Here is a 23762-nt window from a genome sequence, read left to right as displayed (position 1 = left end):
AGAACCTTTCAGATTATTCATGCCATAAAATAATAAAGTACACATGAGGCACTAGGGAACTTAAGTTACAACATTGGTGCTGATTCGAAGGTTTCAAACTACAACTCTTGAAAATACAGCCGGGCCAAACCGAGGTTCAGCGAATATTAGTTACACCGCCAAATTTCCTTATCTCTCTTGGGTTTTAAGTTTGCCCACTATTTGCCTTGCACATCTTAAGAATTACAGCCGTAAAAGAGCAAAACGTTTTTATACACTACGGTATTTTATTTCGAGCAATACCGTTCTTCGCCCTTCGCAAATGAAAAACAAGTGAACCTCTTTGCACAAAAACCGATTTCTTATCTGCGCTTGAACAATTGAACAATTCTTTGATACAAGAATAGAGAAGGCTTATACCAGAAATAGTATAAAAACAAATTAGGTTAACATTATCTTGTGGTAAAGCCAAAGTTGTGGTAAAGCCATCAAAACCTGAAAAACAAATTTTGCGTGTTTAGAAAATGCCCCCATTGTTAATCTCTATCCGTTGCACAACAATGATAGTATTCGCTGCTTTTAATAAGCTCCTACTGACGTGGAGAGCGATGTCTATACTCTCTTCCCACAGTCTTACGTTCTGATACGGCACGAGATGATGTTACCGTGAGACATATGTCAACAAAAAATTGAAGAGCATGCTTGCAGACACGGTTTAATTAAGAGACGCTAAGTAAGAAGAAAGCGGTTAGCCTTTGGTCGTACTTGTGGTGAAGCTCACAATGCTTCTTCAAATGCAACTCGTTTTATATTCCGTTTATCGTTTAGCATTTCCGTACCAGGTTTAGCGTTTCCGCACCTGCGGTCATATAGCGTGGACGACGTGGTCTCAGCTAAGGCTCTGTGAGTCTTGAGAATTTTCTCGTGATAACAGCATTCTATGCCTCTATTTTCGCGCAATGCAAGGTACTGCATGTAGCGCGAGCTAGTGATGACGCTCATCAATTTTTTGGGAATTATAGTGTAAGTTTTTGGGTATAATAAAACGGCAACTTTCTGATAAAAACATAAAATACACTCCCCGAAGGGCAGTTCTTATACTGAGTGTTCTTTGTTTACTCATTTGAAAGTGCCATATTCAGTTAGATAATAACCTTTTGCGTTAATGTGATAGCACGACATTTCGGCTTCTCTTTTCTCATTAGCTCGACGCTGTCGGCGTCTTTTCAGTAAACGTAAGGCCTGCTGTCACTGCTCAACGCTTTTTTCAACCGCGTTTTAAGCGATGCACGTTCGCTTTCCTCCTTTTGCAGCGAATCTTGTTTAATGGTATGCGTTTAGATTTATTGCCTACGTGACTTTTGTTTCTACGTTATGGCATGTGCTATGTACATTATGGCACATTTCCTTTGGAGTTTACGTTAGACGTTAGCAAAAGGCGCCGTTCTACAGTCTGTTACGTATAGAAATGGTCTCAGAAAGGTTATGTTAGGCAAAGAAATATTTACTTGTTATAAATGAGGAGTTAGCGAAAACCTAACGAAAACAGTATACCTGTTTTGCAAGCAAGAAATGTTTAAATTTGATATCTGTTCTTTTTTTTGCAGATTCATTTTTCCGGACTTACAGGGCCTGTCTGGCTGGATCCTCTGGGACGCCGCCACAACTTGTCACTTCATGTGGTACAGCTGAAAAGGGCCGGACTCGCATCAGTATGTGGCACTGAGCAGTTTGAAAAGACTTCCTTTCATTCGTGTTAACCAATAAACTGTGCGTAAGAATAAATAACTATTCGGTACGGTGAAGGTAATTTGTCCTCATGTGAAATAAGGTTAAGTTGAAGTCAGTAGCGGTGGTTGTCCCCGCCAGCAACACGGCTCATGAATTCCTGGCAAACGGGCCACATGAGAGGTGCGTGATATCAAATAGGATAATCAGGGATGCGGAACCAAGGAGCAGCAACAAATCAACATGTGGGCAGAAAAAAGTGCTTTTTGGCCACGTCACGCTGAAACGTACAGTGAACGTCAAAAGCGCTGCGTGGCGGCCATCGTCATAATTCGAAGCTGAAATCAGTGCTACGAAAAGAGAAAAGTTCTGAGGACGGTCGCGCATTCGTGTATTTCAATACAGTTGAGAATAGGGCCATTTGAAAAGGTTCGGCGCCGCTATCTTGTATACAATACCTCGCAGCAACAAGAACGGCGATGCGTTAGCCCAACGCCATCGTTATAACATTTGCTTAGCTTTTCTAAACATCCCAGAGTACGTGGCATACGATGCTTTCACATCGGCTTACCTGGGCTGTCTGAAAATGAAAAAGGAAATCATGAAAGCGAGAAAGTAACAAAAACAACGCAAGATAAAAAGCCAGGAGAAAAAAATAACACAGATTAAAAACCGCAGCACTTCGAGATGACGTAGTAACCTACATACATTTCCGATTTTAATGTTCATTGTTTCTTCACTAAAATTTTAAAATGGCCGGTCTCCGCGGTGAGTTAATCCATCAAGGCCGTATCTGGTTGGTGCGGGAGCTTATCCGCACAAAAACAACAACCAGTAGCAGGAGCGTAGCAAGACGGCTGTTTGGGTGTCAGAACACCTCCGAATATTATGCTTTCAGAAAGATGACAGGTATTGTTTTGATGCCTGGCACTGTGTGTCTGTCTTTTTTATTTTCCCGGTGCCGTATAACACCCCCAGAAATATATATCTGGCTAGGCCACTTATAAGTAGTCATTATTTGCTGACAGACAGAGCTGTTTTGGCCTACCGTCCCGCCCTTCACCCGAACCCGGCAGCGCAAATTTTTAGAAAGGCGGGATCGGCTCTCGCTCCTAACGTGTGTTGTGTTAGCGCTGGGAGCTTACATGGTTGTAAGCTCTATAACACATAACATTCATTTGAGTTTGAACAGGAGCAATGCTCGTCACACCCATGCCTTCTATAGATGTTGCTTGCTGTTTAAAAAGATTTTAACACTATGCGTTGACATAATAACAATGCCTTTGCGGGCACGAAAGAAAAAAAACACCCAGCAGCTAAAATCCTCAATCTGGACAAATTCTCCACTCGAGCACATCCTGATGGGACGTTGTTCAAACAATCTCCATTCGGAACTTCGTACGAAAATTGTGAAACCGAAGAAACTACGCCGCTAAATTGCCAAAGTTGACGTTCGGGACGGGAACTCGTCTTTCTCATTACGGCTCCTCTTTTCTTTACGTCCCGCTCGAATTTCCGGCGCAAAGAGGGCCGAAATTCCGCACGAGTACCGCAGACCCCAAATGAATTGTTGCCAGTCTCTCGCCCCATTGCTTAGTTCCAAGAGCTGCCATCTCCTCGACGTCTTTCTGCAAAGCTGCCGCGCGCCCATTGTAAGCGTGTGTTTCCATAAAAGTGGCACGTGCGCAGAATCCCGCAGCAAGTTCTTGCCCTCCATTCAACCGCACTGTCCTGGCTCCTTGACGTTTGCTTCCGTTTCGTTTGATGTGGTTTGATCTTTTCTTTATTATTTCGCCTGCGTGGAGGATTGTGATATAGACGTCTTCTGATAATCAATCGGATCACGTAGCCCCAAAATAGGGAGTAGAGACGGCAAATATCGGGCTTGCCATTGCGCGAAAGAAAGCGTGCACAAAGCGTAGACTTTGCGTGAAGAACTGGAATCCGCAATTCTGCAAGGACACATCTATTAAACTTTCTTTGTTACGAATGGCTCGTTTCAATTTAGGGACCCTTTGATTTTAGCTTTATGGTATTCGTCCATGATTTAGGGCGTAAAGCACACAGCCTGCGCAGAATACTACTCCCAAAAGTTTGAAATTGTCTATTACAAGGTTGCTGCAGTGGGCGTAGTACAAACAAGCAGCAGAACGGGGATTGGCTGGTTGTTAGATAAGATTACCAACGCGAATGCATAAAAACATCCTACATTTTGCTTACTGGAGCTTAGAAAGAATTAGGTTGATTTCGTATATTTGGGCCTCGGCATATTTGTATAAGTATGCAGATTGGCTATATCATCATCATCACCAGCCTGTCTACGCCCACTGTAGGGCAAAGGCCTCTCCCATTAGTCTCCAATTACCCCGGTCCTCCGCTAACTGCGACAACTTCATCCCCGCAAACTTCGTGATATCATCTGCGCATCTAACTTTCTGCCACCCCCTGCCACGCTTGCCTTCTCCAGGGATCCACTCTGTTACCCTTACTGACCAACGGTTATCTTGCCTTCGCATTCACGCCCTGCCCACGTCCATTTCGTCTTCTTAATTTCTACTGATATGTCCTTCACGCGCGTTCGTTCCCTGACCCACTCCGCTCTCTTCTTGTCCCTTAATGTTACACCTATCATTTTCCGCTCCATTGCGCGCTGAGTCATCCTCAATTTAAGTTGAACACCCTGAGTGAGCCTCCAAGTTTGTGCCCCATAGGGGAGAACCGGTAAGATACAGCTGTCACACACTTTGTTCTTCAGCGACAATGGTAGGCTGCTATTCATTATCTGAGAATGCCTGCCATATGCACCCCACCCCATTCTGATCCTTCTAATTATCTCTGCCTCATGGTTGGGATCTGGGGTCACAAATTGGCCTAAGTAGATATATTCGGTTACCACTTCCACTGCCTCGCCACCTATCTCAAACTGCTGTGCTGTCCCGAGGTTATTGATCATTACTTTAGTTTTCTGCATATTAATTTTCCGGCCCACGGTTCTACTCTGTTCGCCCAGTGCGGTAAGCATGCTTTGCAATTCCTCCTCCGAGTTACTTGACAAGGCAACGTCATCAGCGAATCTTAGGTTATTGAGGTATTCTACATTAACCCTTACTCCCACCTGTTCACAATCCAATGTTCTGAATACTTCTTGTAAACATGGTGTGAACAATATTGAAGAGATCGTATCTCCTTGTCTGACGCCTTTCCTTATAGGTATTTTAATGCTCTCCTTATGGAGGATTATGGTAGCTGTGGACCCATTGTAAATATCCTCTAGTATTCTTACATAATGCTCTTCTAGATTGGCTATATATCTGGACGAAATTCCGCAGTCAAAATGTGAACGATAGCTCATAATAAATCTTGGTGAAGTAAGGCTTCGAACTATCTTTCGAAGGGTGCATTTGGAAGCGACAAAATTGTGGTGCATTTTCAGTAAAAAAGTCATGTGAAAAAATTGAGCAGGCGAATATTATATCCCGTGTGGTCAGTGCTGGTGAGGGGGGGAGGCGGAGGGTTCGGGAACAAAATGGATTAATGCCCTTGTACCTCCCTCGTCTTATGACTACGTTATTTTACCATTATTTAGAATCAAATGAGATGTGCGGCCTTGATGGTAAACTCGACTAAAGAGCGCATAAGTATTCCAACAACAAGTTGCGACATCTAGAAACGTTCTTTATAATATCTTTGTGACTTCGTGGGCTTGTTTAAACATTCAACTTTTTGATCACGGGACCGAAATTGAAAAAAATACGCTGAGCTCGCCTAGGAAAACTGTTGTAAATGGTATTCAAGCTGGGGCTAGATTCTTTGATGTCCGACTTCGCCACGGAGCTCCACGGTTACTTATCCCGGAGAGCAATGATTAGATCACCCCGAGGCCTGCAGACGCCTAGTCCCAATCTCTCAATGAGCCTGGTGACAGTATCGGATTAGCAAAGACCACGTATGAGTAATCGCTTTTCTGAATGTTTAATAATGGGAATATATCGTGAAAACTCGATTTTGTTTCTTAGAGCCTGCTGAGTACATCCCGGTTTCATGAAGCATCATTTATATTCTGGAATTGTATTTAGCGAAAGAAGAAAAAGTACGAGTTCCTTCTATTGATGCGACTTCGCAAGAAAATGTTTTAAGAAGTGACATTTAGAACAAGTGCTGATGTACTGTAAATCCTGAATATATTGAGAAATTTACGCACCCATTTTGAATACTCAACTGTTGTCTATTTGTTTCATGTGTGCTTTTTGTGCAGACTTAACCGATAATAAACGTTTATCTTTATTTTGAGATTTTCCTAGAAACCTTTGCCACAGTCCACCACAAAAAGTGCTTCGAAAATATCTCACTCTTGGTAAATTTCTGCTGAGAAATAATGCGGCGTGCGAAAAAAAACTACGCGAATAATTTAGGGTTCTTTCGATTGACGTATTTGTTGGATGAACTTTTGCTTTGTGAAGATTTGGCATCATTTCACACCACCTGCATTAAATAAAAAATGAAATACAAAAGAACAAAGAGGACGAGATATTCCAAAGTAAAAGTGAAAATTGGGCATGTTGGTATATCACCTCAAGGAATAACACAGCGACCAAACGACGGGAAAGAAAAAAAATGGCGGACATAATACAAGCGCTTGTGTTAAGCCTATTTAATTTTTTCCCGTCCGTTTGCGCGCTGTTTTATTCCCTAAGATGAAATATGCTGAATACGCCAATGTATTATGCTCTTCAATCATGACAAAAACCTTGTATGAAGGAATTCCCGTGTCAACCTGGCCTTTTACTTTGTCTTAACAAGGACTTTAACTTAACTGTCACGCTGAAGTATTTTTCTCTTCAGATAGGCAGGTGGAGTGCGTCTTCTGGCCTGCAAATAACACGAACGGAACAAATGCTCCAGGAAGAAATACTAAGCACGCTGAGAAACAAGACATTCAAGATTACCACGATACTGGTATGTAAATTTAGTAGCATCTACGAGTGAGTGTATGAAACGATACTTTTGTCTGTGATGTATTTGTTTTCGAGAATTACACCGTGTTACCGTATATTTTTAATATTCAGTGGCTGAAAAATAAATTTATTTTCTAACATTAAGATTGATATAGTTTTCACTAGTATTGAATGAGTCAAGAATGCTGTATTTTGATTTATCTATGATAGAAACACATCTAGGGAACGCAATGTAGAAATACATCTAGGGCACACAAATGTGGAAATACATCTTGGAACAAGTGGTGTCACAGGTGAGCGTATTTATTTGACCGGAGTATAACAAACAGCTCACATTTATTAAATGTGAAATGAATAATAAAGGACAAAGTTTAGCGGTGTGCGCATTTGTAGCCTGCAACTATACGTAAAGGAGCGGCTCGCTTACGTTACAATATATTTTGCCTCAGGGAACTAAAGTGATCCCAGGAGGAATTTATTAATGGCGCACAAACACTTTTGTCCTGGGTTGTCGTTTACACAGTTGTGAGCCACATGTAAACATCAGCCAGTAACTCTACCCTTGACGCTAATATTAAAATGCGGAACAAAGCACGTTAATAACGAAAAAACACATACCGACATACAGTTTTTTGCCTCCAACCAAGAAGAGATACGACAAAACCTTTGTTGCCAGAATGTGGGGATGAAATGTTCAGGGTATGTATAACTTTTGCCGCGCATTTGGCCAACAGCCATTACTGAAACACTACTGCATTTTCTTTGGTACAAAACCGAATCAACTTCGCTAATATACATTCGAACACCATACCCCCGCCGCGGTGGCTCAGTGGCTAAGACGGTGTTCTGCTGAGCACGAGGCTACGGGTTCGATTCCCGACCGCGGCGGCCGCTTTTATGATGGACGCGAAAAGCAAAAACGCTCGTGTGTAACAGATTTCGGCGCACGATAAAGATCCCCAGGCGGTCAAAATTATTACGGAGCCCTCAACTACGGCGCACCGTATCGCCTGCGTGCGTTGGCACGTTAAACCCTACAATCAATCAATCAATCAATCAATCAATCAATCAATCAATCAATCAATCAATCAATCAATCAATCAATCAATCAATCAATCAATCAATCAATCAATCAATCAATCAATAAAACTAAATAAATAAATTAATAAATAAATAAATGAATAAATAAATAAATAACTAAATAAATAAATAAATGAATGAATGAATGAATAAATAAATAAATCCATCAAACAGAATTACACTCAAGTTTCCAGTCGCTGATATCAGAATTGTCAAAAGTCCACTTATAAACAACCAAAAACAACGCCAGGCGTAGAAGATTTGCTGTCAAGAGAGTACTGGGTACCTGAATTCTGGGAAGCTTTAAATCATGTTCTAGGTGAACACTACTGTGGCTATTTTATTTCGTGGGTGTATGACTAACGTTAAAACTTAGTATCACGCCTGATGACATTGTTCTTGTGTTTCGCTTTGCTCTACATAAATGTGATATGTAAAAGCAGCAAAAATATCAGCAAGAAATAAGAAAAAATAGCACACAAGACGAACGTGAATGTGTGGTGTGCAAAAACCTTGCTTCGGTCTCTCAGCAGAATGCAACATTCTTCTTCTTCATGGCAAGAAATTATGGAGTGCTTAAGTTCTACAATTATCAAGGTAGATCTGGTGTTTGTGATTTTGTAGACGAATAGAATAACAGCTGTTTAAGATTAAGGATGGACCTAGAGGTATCTCGTCATCAAACACTCTTGTTGCAATAAAGTTTAATCAGGCAAAAACTGGGATTCGACTTTGTGGTCAGGTGCTAGCACCTTACTTCAAATTTATAGTATGCGTCATAGTTGTTAGATTAAACTATGTAAACCATGTGTCATTTTTGTGTGCCTGAAGCTCGCACACGAATGCTTTTGTAAGTGAAAACCATCTAAGAACCATCTATAACGGTTATGTTAGCCAGCTGCGTCGTGCGGAAAGTTATGCCTTGCCCAGAAAATTTAGGACCGATGGTAGCTAGTGATACTTGCTTACCAGTAACCTTGCGCGCTGGCGATATGCTGACAGGCGAGCTTGGGTGACGCATAAGTTCGAGTACTACGTGAAAAAACCCTACCAGAGGAACAGCTTACATACGTTTCCCACTGGCCCTAAAATGTATAATTCAGGAAGTGTTTTGAATGCGCAGAGCTCGTATCCGAGAAAAACGAATCTGCGGGTGGGATGCGAATCACGTTCTTCATAAAATACAAAGAGCTCCACATGCTCGAGCTAATACATTTCAAGAAGGAATAGACAATATGTACCGCCACAAATTGCACTTTTCTTAATTGTTAAATCCTTTGTTATAAACTATCTAAAATAGTCGGCGGAGAAGCTTTGATAACGCACTTTTATATTACTCCTTCTCCAGTGAACAACATAGCTACATCATTCATAATAAAGTAGGGAAAGGGGCAGTATTTTTATTTTTTGGCTGCTTTTTTCACATACAAATGCTAGTCGTGTTGTCGTCAACTACGCGCTCAAACTTTAATGCTAAATGGCTGTTTGAGTAAGTAGTTTTTTAAATCCTGAGGGACAGAAAAGCAACAGACAAAATGGTGAAGGGCACCAAGAGAGCAAACTTAGCAAAACTGAGTTTTGGAACTCTTGGTTAATTTTGGTGTTGATGAAAAAGTATCAAAGGACGTCCTGAATGCGAGACGAGCGTGCATTGTTATTGCCACTACAGCTCCATGTCGGTAGCTGATTACGAGGGAACCTGGTCACTGCAGGGTGACGTTCGAAATAAATAAGTGCTAAAACACCTGTGCAGAGTACTACATGTGTAATTTGGGCATGGAAATTTTGGAAGTAGCAATTGGCGAACAAGCAAAAGGCACAGTACGTGCGCCCAAATGGCTTGCTTGATTCGCTATGTCAACGCGGCTGCGTTCCGGCCTGGCGTTGGTAGTGCCATCTTCCGGTATAAACTGAAACACGCTACGAAACGGCGCTGAAAATGCTTTTTTGTCATCAGCGTGTCAGGCAGCACAGTACGTTTTCTGCTCGAGCCGCCTTTAACCCGCACCTGAAGGTCGACGTGCAATACGTTTGAGGTTTCTGTGCACAGCACAAGACCCAGGTTGCGGCTTCGCAAAGTTAATCCACATACTAAACTTACAAGAGTAGGCTGCAAAGGCTCTCAGACGAAATTGCGCAAAAACAAAAACACAAAAACAAAGGGGAAACCATGATGCTGATAATAAAACGATACGTTTGGCACGTTGATGCTCGTGCTTGCGCATTCACGTCATAAACCTGCTTAGGTGTCTTTGGAATTTTCCTAAGCGGCTGGTGCTCGCATTGGGAGGAAAGACTTTTGGAAAAAGTTGATATCCCCCGAAAGGTGTTTGTGGCCTAATTTGTGCCAGCTTGCACCACTGGTCCCAAGAATGAAAATTTATCCATGGTTTATGTAATACTATACAACACAAAACCTCTAAACTCATCCGGTTCTTTTTTTGCGTACACGTTTCGTAACCTGACATTTCTCTGGAAGAATGGAGGAGAAGGTGCAATAAAGGGGCACGATATTGTTACGTGGCGGCAGAAGCGGACCGTCGGAGGAACTCGAACCACGTCGGACGAGAGGGCTGGGGACGCGGCTTCTGTTCTTTTGGTCTCGGCATGTAGCGGCTCGTCTTCATCGGCTGGTCACGGGCTGGGGTCACGGGGCGGGGGACGTGGTCGAATGCTCGTCGCAGTGGGCTGGGGCTGCCCGACACGGCCGACGTTTCCTCGACGATTCCGCCCGGGCCTAGACGATGCGATGTGGAGGCCAGGATGGGGATGACACCGCACACTCCACCAAAATGTTACGTGGCGGCAGGACATAGATGAGACGAACGATGCGATGGAGTGAAGCGATCTATTCACATTATGTACAGTGCGGCCATGACAGAGCTCGCGCAAGGTTCGCGCGAGGCACTTCGTCGTCGTCGTCGTCATCCTCGTTAGTTCAAGGAGCTGTCAGGCATTGTCCACCTTAGTCCCGTAACAACATGTAAATTTTCCGCGTTGTTCCAATGGGCCGCAGGGGAGTACTCGAGCTGTCGGTGCCTAAAGTGGTACGAACACCTTGCTCTCTGTGTCTATGGCAGACTTGCTAACGTATCTGTGTCATCTCAACTTGCTTTTCCGGGCGAGGAGCGGAGTACGCGGGGAGCAGGAAGCAGGAGCAGGGAGAGATGCGCTTCTTGAATTTTGTTTCCCGTACCAAAAGTTTGAACATGCATCAGCGCTGTAACGATGGCTATATACACCAGAAGAAAATGAAACGCAAGAATAAAAATTTGAAGCGACAAAAGAAAGAAATAACTTGTGTTAACTAGAAGGTCCCGTATACCAGCATTTACAACGCTTCGATGGTGATTAATTGTGCCCTTTCTTTGCAACCGTAACCAACCTAAATTAAGCGCGAAACATTGACGAGCGTAACAACATTAGATCTTCCTTGAACATACCTATCCCCGACTTTATAACCAGAAATGTTACAACTAGTGAACTGTTTTTAAAATTACCCTGCTTGCCAATGTGAGTTACTGAATACTGGACACATTGCGTAATTCTGCTTCGTGATTACCTTAACGTATCTTTAAAATACAACAAACCCATTAACGGATCATAAAAACACCATAACTTACCAAGAGCATTAGATTTAGGGCTACGAAATGCAGCATCATATTGCCGATCTCCAGCAGCCACCCTCTTATACCAGCGATTGGCCGAGCCGTAACGCCTGGGAATCGATCATTCTATCGGTAATACCAAGTACATTGCAGTGGTGTGGTCGACTTTTAAGTGCAAACGAGAAATTCACAGTGATCAGTAAATTTCGTGGCACCTTACTACGTCTTACAGAACGCACCTTACGTGATGCTGAAAGATTCCGCGGGTAAGCTGAACGGCAACGACCGCTTCGAAGGATTCTGTGTAGACCTGCTTCGTGAACTGGCGCTACTTCTGGGCTTTCGCTACCAGCTAAGGCTCGTCCGCGACGGCGCCCATGGCACCCGCGACGGCCGGGGCCGGTGGAACGGAATGGTGCGAGAACTGATAGACAGGGTGAGAAAATTGACTTTTAGGTTTGATCATTGCATGATTCTGAGTTCAAAGCAGTTCTAGTGTTTAACTACGAACCATAATGCCCCTGGCAGGAGAAATATCTCCACGACTTAGCTACGGCTCAGGATACACTGCGTATACTGAGTATCACAATAATTGTAACCCAAAGCGCTTGTTCTATACTCTGGCCACCCAAGAGTTCGATGCTCTTGTGTCAATACACAAAAGGAGGCTCGGATAGTTTTCTTATGTCACTTTTCTGAAATTGGCGATATCACCGGGCCTTCGCAATCTTTCAGTGAAAAAAACGTAGTCCGCTTGATGCGACTCTAAAGTACAATGCTAAAAACACATGCATGTTGAAGGAAAACAAATGAACTCATGCTCATTGAGGACGCGCGATACACACTTGTTGTTTTTGTATTCTTTGCAACTTGTTTTGTTTGTTCCTATGACTACTTTGTCACCCACACAAGACCTCTCCGCCTAATCGACCTGGAATTTAGATTATTGAAAGAACTTTTAATACCCAAATTCAGCAAACGAAAATCGTCAAAATTGTGAATAAAAACTCGCTTCAGACATTGCCTCCAATGCAGAACACTTTCCGCCGTAATATGATATTTTTTCAAATACCATTAGCATATTAGATCGGGGGTTTTGAATGGTCTCACTTTACCCGAGCACAAAAAGACACACAACAAGGAGCAAATGCATTTCCCTGTTAGCGACAGCGTTGCAGTGACGCAGCTCATTGTATAGTCTGTGTTTTGAGGCCAGACCAGGTTGCGGAGTGCAGCAAATAACATTGACCAATCGGTTAATGCCAGAAAATTAACACCACTCCCGAACATTAGGACAGAACTGACCACTCAACATAGCGAGCATCAAACTCTCGAGTCGAACACAAATTCACTGTCGAGTCCTTTCCGACACACACTAAAAATTTGTATATTCGCCCATGTTTATTTACATTCCCTCTCTGAAAAACTAGAAACCTAATTTCGTACTTACCTGGGGGCTACAGGAGGCCGACCTAGCCATCGGTGACCTGACCATCACGTACGTGCGCGAGGAAGCCGTGGACTTCACCATGCCCTTCATGACCCTCGGTGTAAGCATCCTCTTCCGGAAGCCCCAGGGGGACCAAACTCTGCTGTTCTTCCTCTCACCTCTCTCCGTGGATGTATGGCTGTGCATGGCCGCGGCGTACGTTTCCGTCAGCCTGCTGCTGTTCGGCGTGGCCCGCGTGGGCACGGCCGAGTGGAGTGGTGACCGCAGCCGCAGTGGTGGTGGCCGCTGCTGCTGTAGCTGCCCGTTCCGGGACAGCCTAGCACCGGCTGTTGGGCCGACAGAGTGCGGAAGTGCCGGGCTTGACATCATAGCGGGGGGAAGGAGCGGCTGTGTCCGGGGAAGGATGTTTGACATCGAATGTGAGAAACGTGATGGTGCGCGAGTTACCAAGAACCAGTTCACGCTCCTCAACAGCCTGTGGTTTACAATCAGTGCCATCATGCAGCAGGGATGTGACACTTCGCCGAGGTGAGTGCACTTGTAATTCCATCCTTTAGATTGGTGTGCGTGACAAAATCTCGTACCTTTCACCATTGTCTTGTCATAATTGGTTTCTGATTGCTTTGTTTGCTGGTTGTGGGTTCATCTTTACTGCCGTGAACATGATTAGGGGCAACATACTGCCGAAGAGAGGAACGGGGAGTGTTAGGACACGTGAACTTTCTCCATAGGTATTGCGTTTTGTCGGTTCTTTATTGCCATTTATGTTAACCATCACGCAAAGATAAGAGTCCATTCTGGCGCTCTTGACCCAGAAATACTCAAGTCAGCACCCCGTCAGTCAACACCTTCAGTAAAGCCATTACCAAGGGGTTGAGAAAGAGGTCCTCTTCGCATACACTGGTAGATAAGGGCAGTTTACCAGGCAAAAAAACCCCTGTGAAGGTCCCAGCTGCAGATAAATAATGTTCATCTGAAAATCCAGCCGTCTTTCTTTCCACTCTATTCTGCGCAAAACACACCGAACCCCATTCTCGCGCGATTCGTCTCGGGGGGCGAAGTCCTCCAATCCTGATTTCATGCTACAACCACAAAAGAGTCTGATAATTCAAAACTAATCCTTACTGTGTAGTGAGAACTCGACCCACTGGGAGTGAATTTAGCTGCTTCGTTCTTCATACCTCCGACAAAAAGTGTTTACCCGAAGTTCATCTTCAGAGAATTAGAATGGTTGTGACTGCAGCAATAGAATGGTCGTTATTAGAGAAATAGGGGGTTTTGTGCAAATGTGGATGGTACACTGTCCGAAGATGCGCTATATTAGCGAATACCAATGGACACAGATTTTGTTTTCTGCGCAAAGAAACAGCCATTCGCACAGACATCTTTCATCAATGTTGAGGTCAGAAATATTTCCCTAAAGAAAAAGCCAATATTACCGCATGATTGCGGCCATTGATGTATCATTTCCTTACCAATTGTACCTTCGTAAAATAATGCTACGATGTTGTTTGTTGACATTTGATCATGAAAAATGGAAATGGGAATGTCTCTTTGAAAAAGTGTATAAAGCTGGTGATGTTGTGGCGCTGAAACGTTTGCATGCTACATAAGCACCAATTACGGAGAACAAACTTTTATGCCCATAATTGAGGATATTTAAGGAACGAGAAGTATTTTGACGTTATACGTTTGGTTGAATTTCCACAAACATCGGAAAGGTTTCTACTTATATAAGTGCAGCTAACTACAATTAAAGGAGAGAGAACGAGACGGTACATGCAGGGTATCTTTCGCCTGTGAGGATTGACATCCTGCCTGTGCCCTTATCGTTGTTCCAATTCCTTTGTTCAGTTGCTGCAATTTCGCATGACTCTTTTTTGTACAAATGAACAGTTATAAGGTCACTAGATAAGGTTACAGAGTATCGTAACTTTTTTCCTTTTGTTCCGTGCCGTCGCCATTGTCACTGGCCAGCTCGCGTAACGTGACATTTCTTTACACTGCGAAGGTTCATGGGCATCGCCACTTTGTTGTTTATGCGTTTTGGTCAGTGAAAAAAAATCTGGCGGACGTAGCTTGTCCTCTCTGCTATGCGGCTGCATGCGACAGATGTCCTTCCGAACGGAAATCGAGGATAACGCGTGTAGCAGCATTTCAGCACCAGATGTGTGTCCTAATAGGCCGTTTTGCTGCATCTTCGGCAGTGTTATTAACAAATGACCCTGTCTAAGTTAGCGGAGAGGCCGTCCATGCGGCAGTCTCACAACACTGATAAGCACTGAAAGGCCACCGCTGCTGATTTACCTGCCTTAGAGGCGCTACTCTGATATCCTGTCTGCTGACACTATGAAGCTATATGTACTTCCGCAATGTACGCTCTTGAGAATTTGCGTACGGAAAATGTATATGCATTACGCCCTAAAAATGGTGCTTGGAAAGAAAATATGCATCTGGCTTAGTCGGGGTGAGCCGAGTAAAAACAGCGCATGCGGCATAATTTTGATAACGTACAGCAGAACTCAGAAGAAAAGCAAAATCAAGAATCGGACGGAATCCCACTCCACGGGAAAACACAATTATATATTTACACCGACCATGAAGGCTTATAAAAACAAAAGAAAGTTTATAGAAACTAAGATTAGCGACCTTCATACTAAGGAAGGCCTGCCTAATTGAGCCAAAACATATTTGTTTAAATGAACATCGCTGGTGGGGATCAGGTTTTAATTATTTTTAGAACACAGGAGCGCGAAAATTGTAACTTTTACTAGCTGGTGAATTTTTTAAAATATTTGTGTAATCATCTGCACAGACTTGACATGGGTGCCCAAAAATGCCGAATTCAATTAAATTGCCCCTAAAGAAGGTAGACATTAACTACGGCCGTCGTATGTAGTGTCTCTGTGTGTATCACACTTCGGATAAAATCCTGGTTTTGGTTGCCTTTTGGTATTTTTAGCGCTCTATTAAACAGCCATACATAGGAGTGGCTTTTAACGCGCTGGATCCATCATTTGTACTGCACAGGCGTGCCTATAAGGCTTCCCACTATTTTCTTTCGCCGTAATTGCGCGAAACCCCATCACTCATATCGTTGCTTCTCGAGGAGGCGGTGCACTAGAACACAAACAAACGGCCAGGTGGTGAGCCAGGAACCACGGCCCCGCCGTCCTTTCCCACTGCGCAGTCGCAGCACATGCTGAGATTTGCCGTACTTTTTCTTCTCCCTTTGGCAAGCACTTGTGTCCCCCTCTCGGCCCTCGCCGTGTTCAATTGTCCTTTTTTCCGAGGTCATTCTCTCTTTCTCCGATAAAAGTTCTGATAAAAGTTCCGATAAACACTTTCACTGTTTCTTTCACGTCTGGAAGCATTGTTAAAGCTATAGTATTCGCCAGTGTACTGCGGCACTGAGTGATTTGCTCGTCGCAGCAAATCAGCCTACTGTATCAGCTGGTTTTGTGGCGATTATGAACTGAACTTGTAACTCAAAGGAAGCCGGCCAACAGCTGCTGTATCACTCCAATGGTGCGATTTCAACAGTCGAAGAAAGAGGAGACTGGAAAAGAGAAAAAAATGCTTTGAGCAAGTTAGTAAGGTATTTTATGGGCATTTTATGGCTGAAGTACTTTGAGACCAGCTACACAAGTACTGGTTGTGCTTGTGGACTACGTGCTTAGAGCTTTTAGGATTTAGGAAAAAAGTTCTTTAAAAACCCACATACATTCCAAGAAGTATCCGTAGGTCGTCTCCCGCAGCCGCTCCGACCTTCTCTAATGAAGAGGAACGCTTATGGCGACTCACCCAGACACACCCACTCCCCTGCCGATATCGACTTCACCTTATCTACCCTTCTTTGTACCCCAACGCTTTGGCCCCGACTGTGGCTCCCTCGATACCCAAGACCACTGCATGTGGCAGTGCCCCCAAAACCCATTTGGGCGAGGGCGTTGTGCAGCTCGGACCGTGAGGTCCAGGCTAAGGTCATACAGCGAGCTGCAATGGTCACCGGCCGGTTAACACCGCCGGTCATCCGCCACCTAGACTAGCCCCATGGGGCTCAAATAGTCTCTCTCTCTCTCTCTCTCTCTCTCTCTCTCTCTCTCTCTCTCTCTCTCTCTCTCTCTCTCTCTCTCTCTCTCTCTCTCTCTATATATATCTCTCTCTCTCTCTCTCTCTCTCTCTCTCTCTCTCTCACTCTCCACAGATATCCAGAATGACCAACTCAAGTGGCGAAGTGTGTAAATTCGGTGAATGACGAAGCCGAACACTTGATTCGGATAAAAATGCATCTACGCATGGGCAATACGCATGGCGTGAATGCCGTTTCGGATTGCGCAATGTTCCTGGCCAGATGCCTTGGTTCGTTGAAATTGAATGCTCGGTCATGTCATTGGTCCAATTCGCACACTAGCCCACTTTGGTTGGTCATTTTGGAGCATTGTGGTGAAAATGCCATAATGTACGTCTTACAGGTAGGTTCCATACAGTTTTGTGGATTCAGAAACAGGCGCGGGTATCTGCTTGTGGCCGACCACTCCTGCTTCTCCACTCCTTCGATGCAGCCTAAAGGACGGAGACAGAATCATTCGAAAAAGACAGGCACAGGCTGACACAATGAATAATTCGAAACTTGGTAGTGCAAACTTCTTGGAACATCAATTTGCTTTACTGGCAAGTCTCATTGGGAAGCATATCGGCTCACGGCAGGCTGGTGGGCCGAAATGCCCATGATATGGGCGCAACGCAGGCGTCTTGCTCAATAGCAAAAAATTGCACACGGGAGGACACATTTATTTTGCGGGGTTTCTTTTCTTTTACGAAGTAGGGAACACAGAAATGGTAGCGTACACTCTGAGTGCAAAAACAATAAATAATTTGCTTCTTTCGTTGTGCGTAACATATTTCAGGATGCAAAGTGTAGTTCCAGCGTTCGTGACGGGGATATTTCTCAAGGCAACCTCGGGCTGGCCGTCTTTTCACCGAGGCCGACGCGGAGCCCAAAAGCGCAAATAACGCCGATGTATTCCTTTCACACTTGAAGCGCGTGGGAGCACGCTCTTTGTATTCGGAAATATACGGCGTCCCCTTTCGCCACTTTGAGTTACAGAAAAAAAAGCTTTTTGCATCGAGACACATCGTTCCTTGCCATCCCCTGCCAAAAATAAAATTTTTCATATGCACACAGCGGGAACATTTTTCGGAATAAAAGAGCCCACATATCAATGGTGCCTAGATTGTAATAAATCAAAAACTGAGAGTTTTAAAGGGCAGATATTTGAGCCACCAATATCAGCAGCAGTGTCTGTGTGCCACCTTGAGCTGGCGCACAGGATGTAGAGTTATTGGATTCACGGCGCGGCACGAGGCCGTTTTTCGGTGAACGGAGGGGGTGGGGGTGCGTTATTGATTTAAGAATTTTTGTCACACAATAGAATCGAACGAGCTCCGAAGACGAACTGAACGGCAAAGAAGAATACAGTGGGAAAAGCATATGTTACGAAACAAAGATGGTGATATTACATTGCATTTTATGGACAGCGTGGACCTTTTTACTGCGGGGTATGACACTGTGGGTTTAATAATGTACGAGCAGTAGCCAACGCCACCCCCCCCCCTCCCCAATTCGCGAATTCGCTTTCACGAGTTTAGAAGAAGAAATATAAAATCAGCCTGCAGTTCGTTCAGAGCCTGGCTTTTTAAGTTACATTTAAGTTACAGACCAAGTACAGATAAAAGAGATAGTCCTGAAATCCCTTTGAGCGCATTCCTATACTTCGGTATCGCACGATAATCTTATTACGGGGGATAGCGAATAAGCAGCCAATTATGTAAAAACATAACTATTGGGCTGAGTTGTTTAACCTTCCTTAAAAAAACCGCTTCGTTGTATATTAGTTTATATTTGTATTTAATCTTATTATCTCTGCGAGGGCAAAGGAACAGGCTCATTCTACTGTTGTAATAGGACTCCCAAGAAATTTTCTCTGGGCGGAAAGTACTACGACGCGAATAAGCTTACCGTGAAAGCGAGAGCACGGCTTTTTGTTTTCGCTTCGAAGAATTAATGAGTTTCTAATACTTCTTTATACGCACCTCAGCAACACCACTATCCGATGCCGACATGACCTATTGAAAGGAAAGAGAACCAATTGTGTAGCAACAAATACAGACAAAAAGATGTGTATCGGCACGAATCTCGGCCTAATAGAGAATTTGTATTGGTTTACCTCTTTTCGATGCTTATTTTAGCTTCGTTGTGTCGGAGTGGCTTTTTCAAGTATAAAACGCTTTGGAACTCAGGAGCAGTAATCTAATTACCACGTGGAACAAAACAATGGGCAATAAGTTTAAAAAGCGGGGTTTCCTCTAGAATTTAACCTGTGGCCTGCCATTCGATTTCGGCAAGTTCCTCCGTAGAAATTCTAGTAAAGTTTTTTCCGCCATTATTGTCTTAGAGCACTTGGTGTGCTTTTCGGTTTAAATCATCTAGCGCAATCGGTACGTTACAAGGTAGCGTCTAGCGAGCCCCCACTCCACGCACAGATAAACGTTTTTTATACATCCGGCATACCAAAATTTTATAACCATTACAGCAAACACTGGGGTTATCCACTTACACAATGCACACAAGTACACAGGTCCCCGTAGGGCATCTTTACCAAGATGCTCCAGAAGGACCAATAGAAGGGGCCTAGTGCAGAAATTTGGCGAATGACGTGGCCGAGCATTCGATGTCACTGAAAAAGGCATCTACGTTGGGACATTGCCAAACGCAAAACAGCTTGCACGCCTTGTATGTTTTGTCTGCGTGCATGGATTTTTTTCGTCCTATCAGTTGTTCGGCTTCGCCATTCGCCAAATTCGCACAATAGGCTACTTCAGTTGGTAATTCCGAATTATTGTTGCGAAGACGCCCAACAGGGAATGCTTTGAATTTATTGTGTTTATAACAGAACCACCTCAGGAAGTCCAAGGTTTTCTTAACACATAGAAAAAGACACACGTCTTGCGTTGACCAACACATGTTTCCCTGTTACGGCCAAAGCTGCATGTTGCTTAGTCAGACGTATGCATGAGTTGTCAAATAAGCCCCAAAAGTATCTAGCGACTGCATGAAGCAGCGCCATGGAACGCCCTGGAATTGGTTCGGGCTGGCGGCGCACCTTGAGGGATGCTGAATAATTGACGATTTCGATGAATTAGTCAGAAAGGTACAAAATAGTTACAAAAAACGAGGATACCTAAGCTCTTCAAATGAGTTGTGAAAGATGAGCGCCGATGAGTGCTCCTCCCAGTGTTTCCCTGCGAGTGAGTGTGGTTGCTGCGCCTATGTGCGAGGTCAGCGGGGCGGGTGTTTGATGTGCCGCCGACCAACGCACTCACAGCGATAGCTGCAACTCTCGCTACGCTGCGTGCTTCGCCATCGCCTAGCAGCATGACCCGTAACCTGCGTCTTTATTTTCTTGCGAAGCTCTAACGCCGAATGCCTTTCTTTGAAACGCTCCCACACACAGAACACAAATAAGCCGGAATGGAAGTAAATGGCTTGTCGCATAACTCAGTACCAGTTCGGAATTTTAAAAACACCTTCCAATGTTAGTATCGCCTTACTCCCTTTATTTCCGCAGCTTTTTCAGTATAATATGGAAGTTTCATTTTACAGCCGCTACAATGGCAGTTTTCAGGGGTACCATTGGGAGTGTATTATTTCCTCTAACTGAGAGTTTTCAGTGGGCGCGTTGGGTGCAGTGTTGACCTGCATTCGAGGTTTCTTTTTTTTAGGAGGGGGGGAGGCGTTTGATATAACCGCTGTAGAGGAATTTATTACTGCATTTGGGAGTTCTTAATGAGCGTACCGGTCGCACTTTATCTACTACAACACTCCTCAACGAAAAAAATCTAACCCTTTTGCAAACAATGAGGTCACCATGTCGTCGATGCGCTGTTTGCTGACGCCGCGCGTCCTAGCACGTTCCCCAGGAAGTCACAGAAGCACATGCATTACAGTGATAACAAAACGCTTTAAATTTACGGCAACAAATGCAGTAGCATATTGGGCATCCGGCCTGAAAAAGCGATAAAGAAGCGGCATTGTAATGACGCCGCACTTGTAACTCTTGTGTCCAACTTTGCGTAATGTCTGAATGTTTATTTAAAGCTACGCAAAATTGCACTTCCGTCCGAGACACCTGCGCTCACTAGTGGTTAAAACAAAGTGCTGTTCGAAAGGGAGCGCGACCCTTATGGCGACCAACTTTTCAAAATGCTTCCTTTCCCTCTTTTCCTCGCGTGTAGTGTTCTCGGAGTGAGCTTCAGGTTTTACCACCAGCACTTCCTCTTACTCACCTCACCCAAAGTTAAGGAAAAATTTCGGTCGGTGTGACGCCTGAACCCGCCCTGCCCCCCCCCCCCCCCCCCTTCAAAAAAAAAAAGAGCAGTCGTCCATGGAGTCTACAGAATGCTCCCTCGAATTGTGTCTGCCGGTTATAATTACACGCGCCTGGTGCACGGAGAGCTCCCACGGGGCCAGCAATGAATCACCGGCGGCACGCGGCAGCAACCCTCCTCGTTGCAGGCGCGGCAGGCACCACACGTACTTCGCAAGAAAAACGGCCCTGCGACGCTTGACCGGCCAACTTCACTCTCGCCTCCCAATAAGCCACAGATACAGCCTAACAAAAAACCCGCCCGCATCTTCCCACAGGGGGAACTCGAGTAAATGCGTCGCAGAGTGGTGGGGGTATCGCGTGAATGTTGCGTAATTGGGTGTGGTTTGGGAATGCTTAATTGTTATTTCGTCTTCATTATTCTTATTTATTGAATGAAGGAGAAACGAGGGCAAGGAGTGTAAAGTTAAAGTCTGTCTTTATTGCTTGGTGCCGTCAAGCAAAGCGTCAAGTCAAACGAAAGCCAAGCAAAGACGCCCTTGACTAAATTCCGAAACGGGCTCCGCCGCTTATATACACACCGCCCGCGTTCGAGGGAGAGGAGTACGGGGGAGAGACGCGCATGCGCACACTTCCGTACACAAGCGCGCGAACTTTCCACGCACCCACCACGCCGTTATCACGTGTACAGGCCCTGCCGCCGTTACTGTTGAGCGCGACGCAGCGCACGGGTAGCTACGACGCATGCGCGCACAGACGCGCTCCCCCCGCACCGCCGCAGCTGTTGTTGTGAGCGACGGAGCGCACGGGGTACACGCGCTCCTCCCGCACCGCCGCACCTGTTGTTGAGAGCGAGGAGGGTTTATTTGACACTAGAAGGGGCACAAGTCTCCCAAAATGCTGGTTACAATAAAAACGTGCAAATCTTGCCTTCAACCACCTCGCAGAGTCACAACCGCGTTGTTTTTAACGAGCCACTCTCCGTTAGCGACACTGCATTGAGTCCTCGCGTCGGCTCGCTGGCGTACTCCGTCGGCTTGAAGGTCGGTGATTTGGAGGCGACGTTGCAGTGCGTTGCGTCGCACGGTAGTTCCACAATGTTCCTAACGAGCTTTGGTTGTCGGGAAGCACTTCACATCCATTTGCGCTACCGCAAGTTCACACCGACAATAAATTTTCGGGGACGCTAGAGCTCACACGAGACCAACTGGCAGCCATTTTGTTAGGAGGCGGAGAGGAGGAAGTGTGAAGAAGGTGAAGAAGGTGGTGTGGGAGTTTTTAATGCTTCCTTTAGTACCAACGGAGTATTCACAGCTAGATACTGCGTTTTGTGGGGAGGTACAATCGTGGTAAATGCGAGTATTTACGACAGCTCGTGGCCCCCGTCGTAAACTGGCAGTTTTTCTAATATCATACTACCACACGTGGGAGCGGGCCACCTCCCGTACGTATTTCAGCAAAAAAAAAAAAACTCCCATTCAGGCTAATGTGTTTTGTGTGCAGTGGGAGCCGGTTTTCGGTCACAGACGCGGACACCGGGTGCGGGCTTTTTTACAAAATCCAGAATTTAATGCTTTCGCATTCTTAAGAGCACTGCAGCTCATGCACAAACTGGGCCACAATATTACAACGCAGCATTTGGTAGCAGGTGGGTTGAAAATTTTCTTTCTTGTCCTCGTCGTCACTTGCGTCCATGTACACCAAAACAATCAATGTAACCCTCTTTGTTCATTCATTTCGAAGCATGTGAAGAGAGTGAACGGCCGGGCAATGATGTAGCATTTTCTTTCTGAATGAGGCGCGTTTTGGTTACCTCATCAATAAAGGAAGAAAAATCATGTTTGTGAGGGGCAGAAGATCGCCAATACAATTGTAGCACATGATGAGCTAGTTTTTTTTTTCTTTCAGATGCATTACACTCAGGTGTTTTGGATTGAGGCGCTGGAGCCGTGTCTTTTTGTCAAAGAAATGGCTTTGATCTATAAAATGTTCGCTACGCACTAAGTAGCTCTTCACTGCACAATGGAAGGTCGTCCGGTTGATCCAATGCAGGCCCTACAGTCTTCGCGACATGATTTCTTTCGTCCTCTAGCAATGGTTTATGATGGTCTATGGTACAGGCTGCATGCCTTTTTCCTCGAAACAACGGCGGTGCTACCTGAGTGGCGGCGCCGACACCGTTTGTGCAGTCACGTGCTGACACACCTAGATTGAAATGAAAATACCTTCAATAAAATGATGCCCAGCTGCAAATGAAAATTCTTCCCATACATGTAAACACTTCTGTTACATAGTGCCTTTGTCTCAAGAATGCGCTTCACATTTTTTTTAGTTATATACACTACTGAGGAAGTAATAGCCAAAAGAAAACGGCATGGCAGAGTTGGTTGTCTCTCGCTTCTGCATACACTTCTCATTCGGTCTTTTGGCTGCTGAGTATTGTGATTTCACTTTTACGACATCAAACGACGCAGGACAAGTTTCAGATAAAAATTTTAAGTACGTAGGTAGGAAAGGCTCTACAACTTAACGCCTTTCCGCTTAATAGACACAGAATAGTTGCGTAGTTGCG

General features: G+C 44.7%; 1 protein-coding gene across 1 annotated transcript in view; it reads left to right on the top strand.

The window, feature by feature from the left end:
• The window catches only part of LOC144153690 (glutamate receptor ionotropic, kainate 2-like), a 131620-nt gene that overhangs the window by 86323 nt on the left and 21535 nt on the right, over positions 1 to 23762 (top strand). Inside the window, exons 8-11 of the mRNA XM_077685364.1 lie at positions 1587 to 1691; positions 6550 to 6663; positions 11583 to 11786; positions 12814 to 13328. Of these exons, the coding sequence (XP_077541490.1) occupies positions 1587 to 1691; positions 6550 to 6663; positions 11583 to 11786; positions 12814 to 13328 (938 nt within the window). The remainder of the gene's footprint in view (positions 1 to 1586; positions 1692 to 6549; positions 6664 to 11582; positions 11787 to 12813; positions 13329 to 23762) is intronic.

The sequence above is a fragment of the Haemaphysalis longicornis genome, unplaced genomic scaffold, assembly GCF_048455015.1.
Source record: "Haemaphysalis longicornis isolate Haplotype H1 unplaced genomic scaffold, Haemaphysalis longicornis Haplotype H1 scaffold_9, whole genome shotgun sequence".
Lineage (NCBI taxonomy): Eukaryota > Metazoa > Arthropoda > Arachnida > Ixodida > Ixodidae > Haemaphysalis > Haemaphysalis longicornis.
The sequence above is the reverse complement of the archived record's forward strand: the minus strand, read 5'-3'. Positions and strand labels throughout refer to the sequence as shown.